The sequence below is a fragment of the Amblyomma maculatum genome, chromosome 3, assembly GCF_055883805.1.
Source record: "Amblyomma maculatum isolate TAMU_Amacu chromosome 3, ASM5588380v1, whole genome shotgun sequence".
Taxonomy (NCBI): domain Eukaryota; kingdom Metazoa; phylum Arthropoda; class Arachnida; order Ixodida; family Ixodidae; genus Amblyomma; species Amblyomma maculatum.
Genome location: NC_139346.1, coordinates 97,488,651 through 97,501,600, shown reverse-complemented (window position 1 = coordinate 97,501,600; position 12,950 = coordinate 97,488,651). Strand labels below are relative to the sequence as shown.

The window sequence follows — 12,950 nt, the reverse complement described above, 5'->3', positions numbered from 1 at the left end:
ACGATTTGTCAAGACCTTTTCACGCCTCGCTGAACCTATGACGCTGATTACAAAGGCAGACGTGCCATACGAGTGGAAAGCACCTTAAGCAGAAGCCTTCGAGAAACGTAAGCGCCGCTTACAGTTCCCCCTTGTCCTCGGCAATTTTGATTAAAACGCAGAGACTGAAATTCATACCGATGCAAGCAGCGTCGGTATAGGCGCCGTCCTCGTTCAAAGAATGACGCAGTAGATAAAGTTATCGCTTAAGCTTGCAGGTCGCTCTCAAAAGTCGAAACCAATTACTCGATGACCGAGACGGAATGCCTCGCGAGCATCTGGACCACGTCGAAGTTCCATCCGTAGCTATACGTTCGACCATTCAGGGTAGTAAGCAATCACCACGCGCTCTGCTGGCGTGCCAATTAGAAAGACCGATCAAGCCACCTTGCACGGTGGAGCTTACGCCTACAACAATTTGACATCACGGCGGGGTACAAGTCTGGTCGCAAGCATTCTGACGCAGACTGCTTGCCACGGGCCCCGGATGGCACGCCTCCGTAGGAAGATGATGACGACGCCCTCTTGGGACCGGTGAGCACTACCAGCTTTGCAAAGCAGTAGCGCTCCGACCCTCTGTTGAGAGACCTAGTAGATTGCCTAGGAAGCAAGCCGACTTCCGCCTTACGGTCTTCAGGCTTCAGCTATCGTCCTTCGCACTTCACAAGGACGGCCTTGTTAAGAAGAATTTCGCACCCAACAGGACCGTATACCTCCTTGTCGTGCGGTAAGAACTCTGAAAAGAATTTTTGCAGGCTTTTCCCAGTTAGCCGACACAAGGACATCTCGAGATGGCACGTGCATTGCATGGAGTGCAAGAGTAAAGTTATTGGCCGCAGTTGCCTGCCGATATTGTGCATTACGTGAAGACATGCCGCGAGTGTCAGCTACGTAAGACGCCTCCGATCAGACCTGATGGATTACTGAACCCAATGCCACCCCAGTCCAAGCCGTTTCAGCGAAATGGAATGGTTCTTCTTGGCTTCTTCCCGACTTCACTAACAGGTAACAAATGGGTCACCGTGGCCACCGATTAACTTACACGATACGCCGAAGCAAACGCACTGCCTAATGATACCGCAGAAGTCGCCAAGGGTTTCATCGAGCGTATTCTCCAGCGAGACGTCGTCCCCGAAGTGCTAATCACGGACATATATTATGGTGAGGCTGCTCAAATATAGTAAATCATAATGGGCCTCTGTACGTGCCGCTAAGTATAACTTGATTAAGCTCATCATGGACAGGGCAACAAGATCTACTACGGCGCTCACTCAAGCCATCTTGAAGTGCAGTCAGACAAGCCCTCCGACGACGACCGCCTATTACCCGCAGAACACGCACTCACAGAACGTCTAAACAAACCTATATGCCACATTCCACTCAAATCTGTATTTGTGACAACCGCTGTCATGTGTCCTTATCAGTGAGATTATAATAGTAATAATAATTGGTTCACAGGAAGTGAAAGGTGCAGTATCTGTCACACTTGTTTCTGTGAGCACCTGAAGCGCGCCGTAAGGGAAGGAAGGAAGGTGGGAGTGAAAGTAGAAAGACAGAAAGAGCAGCCGTAATGGGGGGCTACGGAGTAATTTCGACCACCTGAGAATATTTAACGTGCGATGACGTCGCTCAGCACTCGGACGACTCTTCGTCTTGCCTCCATTAAAACGCATCCGCAGCGGTCGGGATCGAACCCGGGTACTCCTGCACAGTAGTCGGGCGCCTTACCACTGCTCCCCCCCCGTTTTTGTTTCTTTATTACTGTCTTGGTAGGTCAAACAAAAACTACATTTACATGACAATAAAAGCAACAATCACTTTCTGGCTACTGCCTGATGATAGAATGGAATAAATGATTTTATTTTGTCGAGGACTGGCAGCCATTCAGGTTGAGGACCTTGCTGCCCAAAAACTTCCTGTGTGTTGATTTTCAATGAAATACTGATAAGCTGGATGCATAATAATACGTTCATGTTTTACATCCATTCCCGCGCGCCAAACATTGTACATGCAGAGCAACATTAACAGGTCGCAAGGGGTTTCACCTGGTTCTGCGCTTGGTAGGAAACGTATTCCAAAAGGCGTCAAATGTAACTCGTTTTTCAGGATACGTTTCAAGACATCGCAAAGAAAGACAGCATCGTGATAGTCTAGAAAGATATATTCAGTTGTTTCCGTCTTTTTAAATCTAATACAGTCGAGCGACCACGCTACAAAAAGACATTTGCCCTACAACCGCGGCTTCACCGGAAGTGTGTCAGTGTGCAATTGAAAAAAGAACAAACGCAATGAGGGCTTCAAGGCATTATTTTGATTCTTTTCAGTGCATCGCGTTCTGGGCCCAAAATTTGTCGGCAGCGATAAACGAGCAATGGCAGAAACCACGTCCAGCAAACATTTGTACAACATTTTCTTCGTGACAACAACCAGATACTCATCCGAAAATCTCGACCTGAGGATGCGCGGACAACTGAACAAACTACTTACAAAATCCACTTAACCTACTGCGGCCAGCCGACAAAGTGTCGACAATTGTACTTGAACCGCGCAGTTTACCGCGCTCGTTTCAATGTGTGCGTAAGGAATGCAAAAGTTAAGTCGGAAGGGTGTCTATTTTTAACTCGGAACTGCAAAGGGACTGTGAAATTCGTATTGTCATTCGAAAGTGGCTGTATCGTAGTGTGATTTCAACTATTCTGGCGTTGAGTGGAGAGCTCTGTGTGTATATGTACCCAATAAAATATAGAAAGGGATGTCTTTTTCCGTCATATTCAACCTTCGCTGCTAAGTGAAAAACGTACTAATGCTTGGAGATTTTAACTATGTGTGCATATAAGAAGACAAAACAACTAACACATCTCTTCGCAGCAGGAGTGCTGAGCTGCTTTCGGGGGCTTTTAATGAGGTAGAATTAGAAGACATTGGCATCGTACAGCAGGGAGGAGGACAAGCCCAGTACACGCATTTCCAAGGCAATAGTCACGCTAGGCTAGACAGAATTTATGTGCCTGTTGAGTGTGGGCCCCTGTGTCCCCTGTATCAAACAGTACATGCAAGCTTCAGTGATCATTCATTACTCATGATTACTTTTGGGGAGAAGAAAAAGGCGGTAAAGTTTAGCGGGGAATTGCGGAAATTTAATGAGAGAATATTGAACCATGAGGACTTTGCCAACAAACTAAAAGACCTAATCAAAACTTTGTTTGGAAAAGATTAAGTCCTTATACAAGCATGGAAACAATTTAAATGCGATGTTGAAATGGCTGCCATAAAAAGAGCATGTGCTTTAAAGCGTAAATAAAAACAACATTAAAGGAAACTGCAGACAGAGCTTGATTTTATGCTCAGTATGGAAGCTGTCAAGCCTGATTTGTACAGACAGGAAACAAAAGAGACTAAAACAAACCTCGAACTTACAGTTGAAAGGAAGTATTGCAGGGCAGTGATAAGGGCTCGCAGTAATAGATGTTGGCTCGGGGAAACGCCCATAAAAAGGGCGCTTAGAGATGAAAAGCGGCATGCAGTTTCAAAAGAGATAAAGCAAATGTGTTACCACCATGAAGTAACTGCGAACGTGAAAGGATTGAACTGGCAAATGTTATGGAGTACAAAACAGAATTCCTGCCACCAATTTCTAGAGTTGAGGATGAACTGGCGCATGCACTTGAAGACAACATAACCGCTGCAGAAATCAAAGCTGCAATAGAAGAGCTGAGTAAAAGCAAGTCGCCTGGGCCGGGTGGTCTTGAGGCAGCACTTTACAAGGCTTTTAAATTAGAAATGGCAACAACGTTACAAGGAATATTCGGTTGGTGTAATGAAGGAAGTTTACTGCATCCTCAGTTCCGAACCTGCCACGTGGTATTAATCCCTACAACGGATGACCCGACGAAATTACAGTCAGTAGAAAATTACCGCCCAATACGTTTAACTAATGTCGATTACAAAATCTATATGAAAGTTTTAGGTGGACCACTACAAAGTATAACTAAAACCGTTGTTGGCCCACATCAGAACTGCGGCATCAAAGAAAAAGCAATTTTTACTAACGTACACGTAGCTAGAAGTGTTCTTGAATCTTGCGATGCATAGCAGGGTCGTGTCGCCATGATGCAAATAGACCTGTATAAGGCGTTTGATAGATTTGCACATGAAATCTTATTCGTCCTTTTAGAGCATGTAAATATAGGACGCGTCATCACTGACGGAGTGAAAACTGTGTATAGTCGCTGTATATCCGGGTTCATTATAAACAAGCGTCTTAGTGATAGTATTCCAGCGTTTTCGTCGATGAGACAAGGTTGTCCTCTTTCTCCACTTTTTTTCGCACAGTGATTAGAGGTTACATCTTTTGTGAGAATAAAGTACGTGTGCCGACATATGCAGACGATATAGCAGTGTTCTGTAGGGACCAGGAAGGCGTGAAAGAAGTGGTAAAAGAGGCCACAACTTTTTTTGATGTGAGCGGCTGTGCATTAAGCTGGCCAAAGTGTTTTGAATTTTCACATAGAAGCTGGCAAGCCACGCCCGAACTGTTTTGCAGAATGAAATGGGTTAATACGCCAGGAAAGTATCTTGGCCCGCCACTAGCTCACTATAAAGAAAGCTAAAAATATTGGTCCTACGAAGCGGAGCGCGTTAAGGCTAAGACAAAGAAGTGGCGAGGCCACGACTTTTGCATGTTTGCAAGAGCGACTGTTTGCAATATGTTTTTAATAGCGAAATATTTTATGTTAGGTTTTCCGCCCAAAAGCTGTATAGAGTGTTCGCAACGTTTATTTGGACGTCAACATGGGAACGCTCAAGCCAATGTAATCTGTTCCACAAAGTGCAGAATAGGGGTCTAGGATTGCCTCATTTATTTCTGAGACAGATGGTGACCAGATTGTTTTTCTTGCGATAACAGAATGATTTTCGTCAAACTGTTGTTCAAGTACTGCAACGCCGGTGGGCCTGTGATCGTAGCACACATATCAATTTTGTGTCTTTCATTCACTCTCGTGGCCGCGAGACACACCTTTATCATTTTCTTTGTCGAGCGAGATGCCCCGAGATGTACCTGGAAGATTCTTGCCATTCACGTGAAGTTCTGCAATGCTCCTATTTATACTAGTCGCAGCTAGCGGCTTTGTCTAGATGTTTTCTCGTCGTCTTTAAATTGAGATTTTATTGGTACGACGGGAATTCTTTGTTGGACGACTGCCAAGCACGATTGTTGCTATCGCCGCCGCCGATTGCTTAATTCTTTTGGGGGCTTAAGTCAGCCAAATAAAGAGTTTATTCAAGTGAAGTTCAAGCCTCATCATATGTTACCAACGGCGTTGTCACCACTACGGGTCAATATGTGTCCTTTATATGGATTTATGAAGAAAGTATGCGAAAATAAAAATTTGATAGTCGCTTTAAAGCTAGCGTGCATAAAATATACTGCGGCGCTAGCGATCTTCATAATTAAAGCCCAATTTGTCTCACACTTCCCTCGATGGGTATGACAGTATGCAGAAGGGATCACCGCCACTGTAATAAATGCAACGCATAGCGTACTACAAAGTATTCTTGGTTAATTAAGTTTATATATAAGCATTTAGCTGTTTGCCCGAAATGTATAACGTGCACTCTTGCATTCATTCTTATTATAGCTTGCCACCAGATGGCATCATCTACTTCAGGAATGTGGTGTTTGCTGCCAGCGCTCGTCTTGTTCACTTGTGGTGCAAGAGTTCTTTCCTCCAGAGACATACAAGCATCGTGCGAAACTCGCAAGGTCCTGCCCAGGTACTTAATTTAAGTGATTAAAGTTTTATATCAATTTTATGGCAAGATTTCTAGAAATATAAAGTATTTATGTCCATCTGTAAAAAGCGCCGTCATCTCGCAGAGTAAATACTGTGGGGTAAGGACATTTTTTTTTATTTAGTGCATCCCAGGTTTCCCGTGAGTTAGCATACTCTGGGGGTTAAAAACCGCGCTAACACGAGACGAAGAAGAGAAAGGGGTCATGAATCTCTGCTTCGTGTTGTGTTATCGCAGTTTTCAGCCACAGATCATGCAGCAACCAACCCATATTTTCACCCTGTTAAAGTTAGCATACTGTTTTTAAAAGCAGCGGACTTCAACGTGCAGAAATACTATGTTTTAAGGGAGACATAGAGACATGTTGGTAGCAGGCAAATTTAGGACTTCCACATAATTCATTGTTTACAAAGCTCAAGGCCATCGCGTAGACAAAGCGTACACACATCCGCCAGCCGCAGACTGTTTCCCGCTTCAAGCGGACCGGATACGTAAATACTTTATTTATTAGATAGCCCAACACACATCACTAACCGAGTGACTCCTCTCTGTCTTCCTTATAGATGTGTATATTTGCGCTACTGTTTTGAATCTTAGTTTCAAAATTAGTGCAGGCATTCTGTCGTTCTGTGATAGAAAGCGCTGCTCGCAAGAAAACGAAGCATTGAACCTGTACCAAGTTGCTACAAGCGCCGTATGTATGTCCAACTATACATTACCTAATAAGTGAAGGCCTCTAGATTTCGCTGGCAAAGCACAAAGAAAAGTAAAGTAAAGACAAAAGGACGTAAACAAGCACATATCTAAATTCTAGTCTCTTGTTTTGAACGAGTGCAATTTAGGTCACGTAATTATTAGGAACAAAATGTTTGAAGAATAGAATAAAACGAGTTCATTAAGACAACCGGAATGCACCACTACATTACTATGCCTGACAAAGGAAGAATTAAGGTGCTAAACTGACAATTTTTATAGAAGAAGGCTACACAGTTTCAGGTGGCAGCCATGTAAATGGTGAAGCTGCAGCTTTTCGATTACCATTTTCACACACAAAAAAACAAGCCGTATTTGGAAATTTTAAACGAAAGGAGGAGAATCCAAATTTGAAGACTGCATATCTATGACCACTTCCAAATGCACGAAGAAACAGTTCAATGCGTGCGATGATCTGAGATTGAACGAATCAGGAAGAGTAACTGATCTGCATTTCTATTCTACGCCAGTGCTCAGCAGAGGTTTGTTCAAATGAGACAGCGTTAACAGGGTCGCTTTATATAGAATATAATGTCGTCATGATTGTCTCCGATGACGGCAGCGAAGGTGTCGTTTTACGCGTGCAAAAATACCCTACAGTCTACAGTGTCATGATATCTGCAGCGCATCACTTCGGACACGTATTTTAAGAAGCCGAGGACAATGCGCTAAAAAGATTGCGTGTAAAATAAAACTGTTCGAATGGGGACACAAAAAATCAAAATAAATGTCTCACATGAAGTAACGTATCAAGTAAATTGACTTTAGTGATAGAAAAAAAAACAAAATGCCCTAGAGGGTCAGTTTATGCCACGATCCTTGGTTTGCCGATCAGACAAGCTATCAACTAAGCCATGCGAGAGACATTTATGTTTACTTACTCAGCGCATCTACTGCCTTCGTGCTGAATTTTTGTTTTCTGTGCAGCCGCAATATATCATCGCCACACGTACTGTTTCCAAAAATGTTTCACGATCGCACAGCCAAACTCTGAGTGTCACACACATACTTCAAGCAAAGGCAGACATCAATGCGTCCAGTTTGCTCAGCATGTACCTACCCCACCAAAGCACACTACTTTCCGAAGATTTCGGTGACTTTTTGTGCTCATCAGGCCGCTCTTTATGGGGCTCGTACGTATAGCATAAGCTGATCCACGATCACAAAAAACTCCTCTTGGAGAACCACAAATAAGCAATGGTGACAAAAATAAAAGAATAAATGAAGCGCCCGCAAGAAAAAATTTAGCATGGTCTGGATGAATGTCCCCGCCTGAAGAAAAGGCGGCGCCTCAAATAAGCACAAAGCAATGATTGATAGTGCATGCATGTCAGCTAATCGAGGCGGAAGGTGAGTTCTTGAAGTAAAAACATCGTATTGTTACAATATAAACTTGTTCCAGGTAAAGTCAACGTAACTAGGTTTAAAAATAATCCTTTTATGCCAGTTGTACACATTTCTGTTGTATAGCTCTGTTATACTGTCGTCAGTAAAAATATATGAGGGTGCAAAATTACTGGCAGAGTAAATAATGTCTCGATCAGAACATTCAACTTTTGTTTGCGCTAGAGGCTGTATTGGTGCATGAAAAAGGTGTACATTAAACAATGGCACCGCCGACAACGTATTTACAGCCGCTATCAACACCCCGTCACATTTATGACCCCATGCCCACCGGGTGGCGCACTGGTTACGGCGCTCGACTACTGTGCCCAAGAATGTGCGATTTAATCCCGGCCTGGGCGGCTGCTTTTCGTTGGAGCGAAAATCAAGACACTAGTGTGCTGTGCGATGTCAGTGGAAGTTGAAGAACACCAGGTGATTGAAATTTTTGCAGTCCTGCCCTACGGCCACTCTCATAGCTTGAATCGCTTTGGGGCTTTAAATCCCCCAAATGAAACCAATCATCTATGACAACAAGGAGGTGAAAACAAAATGCTTGTATTGGCCCTCAATCGTCTGTAGGAACAGCTGAGTAGAAACGATGGGTTTTCTTTTTTGCAAACAAAAACGTACGCTGACGACATTACCCTGTGGGCGGTAGGCGGCATCGACGCCAGCATTGAGCAGCAGCTCCAAGAGGCTGTTACTGCCATCGAGCAGCACCTTTACGGCCCAGGCCTAGTGTGCTCGTCCGCCAAATTTGAGCTGTTCGTCCGCACATTATTACGACCAGGGACGGAAACGCGCTCCCAGGGCAGCAAATTGCCGAAGTTCCCAAGATCAGGGTCTTGGGCCTGTTGCTAAACAAGAACGGCCGCTACGATGAGACCGTCAACAAGATTACCACCAAGGCAATGGACGCTATCCGGCCCATACAGCGAGTCTCGACACGACGGGCAGGCATGCGTGAAGATAGCCTTCTACACCTCGTCCAGTCATTCGTAATCAGTCACAGCACCTACGTAGCGGTCTACCTCAACTGGCAGGTCAACGACAGGACAAAGACAGACACGCTGACCAGACGGCTTTACCAAACGGCGCTGGGATTAATGGGGACCCCGAGTACGGCTCGGCTCCTGCATCTCGGCGTCCATAACACCTCAGAAGAAATAGCCGAGGCGCAGCTCACTGTGCAATTGAAGCGCTTTTCTACCATCAAGACAGACCGCAGTATATAGACGCCCCTGGGTTACAATCCCCGAACTCCCAGTTGGCAATTGTGTGAGATCAGCGATGAGACGTGGGCCCACATCCACGTGGAACCCATCCCGAAGAACGTTCACCCCGATAACAGCCAAGAACGGTTGCAGGTGCAGCCCAAAGTCCTCGTCGAACAACACGCCCACAACCCGCACGCTTATTACGTCGACGCAGCGGAATACAAGCGAGAAGGATTCGTGGCAGTGACCGTTGCGGCGGCTACTGGCATCAAGACAACGCCAGCGAGCGCGCAAGACACCGAGGAGGTTGCCATCGCTCTGGCTATCTCGGAGGCCGAGTGCCGCACCGTGCTCAGCGACTTGAGGAACGCTGTGAGCAACTTTGCCAAGGGGCGAGTGTGCGCGCCGCCAGCTGCCATCATCGGTAAGCTCCAGCTCCACTAGCGGAGCAACGCTATCCGCATAAAGTGGTTCCCGGCGAACGCGGGAGATTGTGCATCCTCACCGAATCACAACGAGTCGGTGCATTCGGAGGCGCGAGAGCTTAACTTCCGCGCCACCGAGAATGACCGTTTCGCGTGGTGGTTCAAAACAAAGGACCGAATGGCCAGTTACGAGGAAGTGACTAAATGTTACCGCCTAGCTGGATGGACAATGCCGCCGCCTGACCCGGCAATTAGTTGGGAAGAGGCGGTTATGCTAAGGCAAGTACAAACCGGGTAACTCCTCGCCCCCGCAGTGTTACATGTCCTCCACCAAGATATACACACGAGTGACATATGCAGTGCATGTCAAATGGGTCCAGCGGACGTATGGCACATCATGTGGGACTGTGCCAGGTTCCTGACTGAAGTTGCATGCAAGACATACCCGCCGGAACTTCAAAGTGCTGTACAAAGCACAAACAAGGACATTCAATTAAGGGGCGTCCAGCAAGCCCCGGGGCGCTCGAAAAGCACAAGCCTAACAACCAACTATAAACGGGCCAAAATGAGGTAATGCGGAGTCGGGCAGAACCCCGGGTCGGCGCTTGGCCAGCGTCACGGCGTTTTAAACTGTCGTTGGACGGCATCTCAATTAAGTTATACATACATACAAACATACATACATACATACATACATACATACATACATACATACATACATACATACATACATACATACATACATACATACATACATACATACATACATACATACATACATACATACATACATACATACATACATACATACATACATACATACATACAAACGTTGAAAGAAGTTGGTTGAGGAACCATTCGTGAACAAAATGCTCACCATGTTTCTACAAAAAATGATTTGAACAATTATTGTCTCCTAAATAGAACGCCACACAAAGGTCACAAGAATTCTAAGCATCACTTTCACATTATTTTGCATACTGCTACACTTGTACACAGATAAACTTCGAAGAAAATCTGTTCCACATTTGTGCTCGTGCAAAAACAGTTTTCTGCCTATCCAATGGCGGGTTTGTTGCCTAACGAACGATGTTTTAGAATTTCATTAAAGCCAACTGTTAAGACGTTTATGCAAGGGAAGTCCCAAGTAATCAAAACCTAACGAGTCCTTACTGGTGCCTGCAAAAATACTTCCCGCCTTACCCCAGTGGCCAAGCAAGAACTCTTAAGCTTTATTATGGTTATGAGTTTCATCCGGTATCTCATAGAACTGCTCACTGACCACGAAAACCTCCAATATGTTCTGTTTTGAAGTAAAACCAATTGCTGGGATAATTGCTGCCTTTCGAGGAAAAGTAGAGGCAGGCGCGAATGCACAGATATCATGTCCATGTCTATGCGTGTGTTCGTCTACGTTACAACTGTTGAACCTTTTCTTTCCGTTCCAGTTTTTGTAGGGAGAGTTACATTCACCTACCAGTCGAGAATGTTGCTGTGGAATCGCTATAGAGTGTGTGGAATGTGCAGCGGAAAGGAGGAACAGGTGCGAGGCGTGTGACATCAAAGCTGCGGCGGCGCCGCCTGCCCACACCACCGTCGGAGCTGTGCTTGACGAAAGGCGGATGCCATATGCTAGCGCACATGCGCAACTGCGGATATAAACGGAGTTGAGACACGGCGGCCGCAGCACAGTTGTTTCGCAACGAGGAGAGTCGGGCCGCTGCTCAGCGGTGGTATCGAAAGTAGAAGCTCAATCACTTGGATCAGTAGTTGTCTCCTGGCGATTGGCCATTCTGGACTGCAAGAATGAATACCGAAAGACCCAACGAGCAGCATACACGTCTGAAGAAAGAGAAGAACGTCTCGCCAGGTTGTGTCGCCAGGATGCAGAGCGTAACAGGCGGCGCATAGCAGCTCAGGTGGAGCCTTTGGGAGGTCGAGGGGAACCGACTCGGCAACGTACCTAAACCAGAGGAAATTGGTTCTCGCTACTTATATCCTGATGTAGCAGAGCTAAGCAACTGCCAATGTCTAATTTCATGTTAACATATAGGGGTCGGAGATTTAAAGTCCATAAAAAAGGATAGGAGCAGCCCTGCTAAACAGATGATAGCCACAGGATAAGTTTTCATTTCAAATATGTCTTGCATTACAGGCTTTTGATATACAACAATATATTGTTGTATATTAAAAGCCTGATGATATTTCCCTAAATGTATACATTTAAGGAAATATCATCAATGGTGGATGAAATTCAGCATCACAAATTTATGTCAGGTCAAATGTTTTTTCCACATCTAATGTATAAGAGTTACTTGGCTAACCTCATCTGAAACTGTCTGCAACACCAAACATAAAGTATTAATAAGGTTTGAAATACCTCTGTATTTCCACACACAGATAAAGTTTTAAAAATCTAAAACCACTATTGTAATGCAGAAGCAAGTACCTACGCAAATATTATATACTCCACATCACGTAAGGATACACCTGTATGGCTTAGCAACAATAAGAGGTCTGATGTATGGGAACCTCTCTTTCCTCTAAAGGTTGTGTGTGACGGGTGTATGCTAACGACAATGTGTACACCTTTTAGAAACAGCATGAAGTTATAGTTTCATAGCGAACTATAAGAGAACGAAAAATTTTTGACGCGTCTTCAATGAAATAATATGTAGTCGCTAAAGGTACGTACCTTGAAATGTGCAAAAATGATGTGGGGGGAGAGAAAGGATGGGCACATCATAAGGTAAGCAAATTGAATGTTGTTTGTTGCTGTGCCATCTAAGTGAGAAAAACGAGTAAAATGTTTGAATTATTGTTTATGTTTCTTGCCCGATTCCTTTGTTTTGACAGAGGAAACTCGATGCTCGTTCAGATATCTATTATTAAATGTTGTTCAAATGTTACACGCGAAACAGGCACCTGGTTCGTGAAATTCGAAGTTACAAGCCCATTTTGAAGATGATCATGAATACCGTTCTTCACGGTCCACAGCGGAACAGGACATACGAAGAGCTGGCTGTATTTGTGGACACCTTTGGTGCAAGATTTACGGGTACGAACAACCTGGAAAGAAGCATCGACTACTTGATAAATATCCTGCAACGGCAGGGCTTAGACAGTGTATATACAGAGCCGGTGCTAGTGCCCCATTGGATCAGAGGCTCAGAAGAGGCTTGGATGATATCCCCGAAATTAAAGAAGTTGCCCATTTTAGGCCTTGGAGGAAGTATAGGAACCGGCTATCCAGGCGTCGTTGCACCTGTTTTCGTTGTAGAATCTTTCTCGGAGCTTCAGAGGTATCAGTATGAGGTACGTGCACAATTCTGACCTG

At 44.9% G+C, this 12,950-nt stretch overlaps 1 protein-coding gene across 1 annotated transcript in view; it reads left to right on the top strand.

Annotated features, from left to right (window-relative positions):
- Positions 1-12,950, top strand: part of LOC146195391 (carboxypeptidase Q-like) — a 35,539-nt gene that overhangs the window by 10,555 nt on the left and 12,034 nt on the right. Inside the window, exons 2-3 of the mRNA XM_084596784.1 lie at positions 5,679-5,814; positions 12,535-12,928. Of these exons, the coding sequence (XP_084452910.1) occupies positions 5,690-5,814; positions 12,535-12,928 (519 nt within the window). The 5' untranslated portion in view covers positions 5,679-5,689. The remainder of the gene's footprint in view (positions 1-5,678; positions 5,815-12,534; positions 12,929-12,950) is intronic.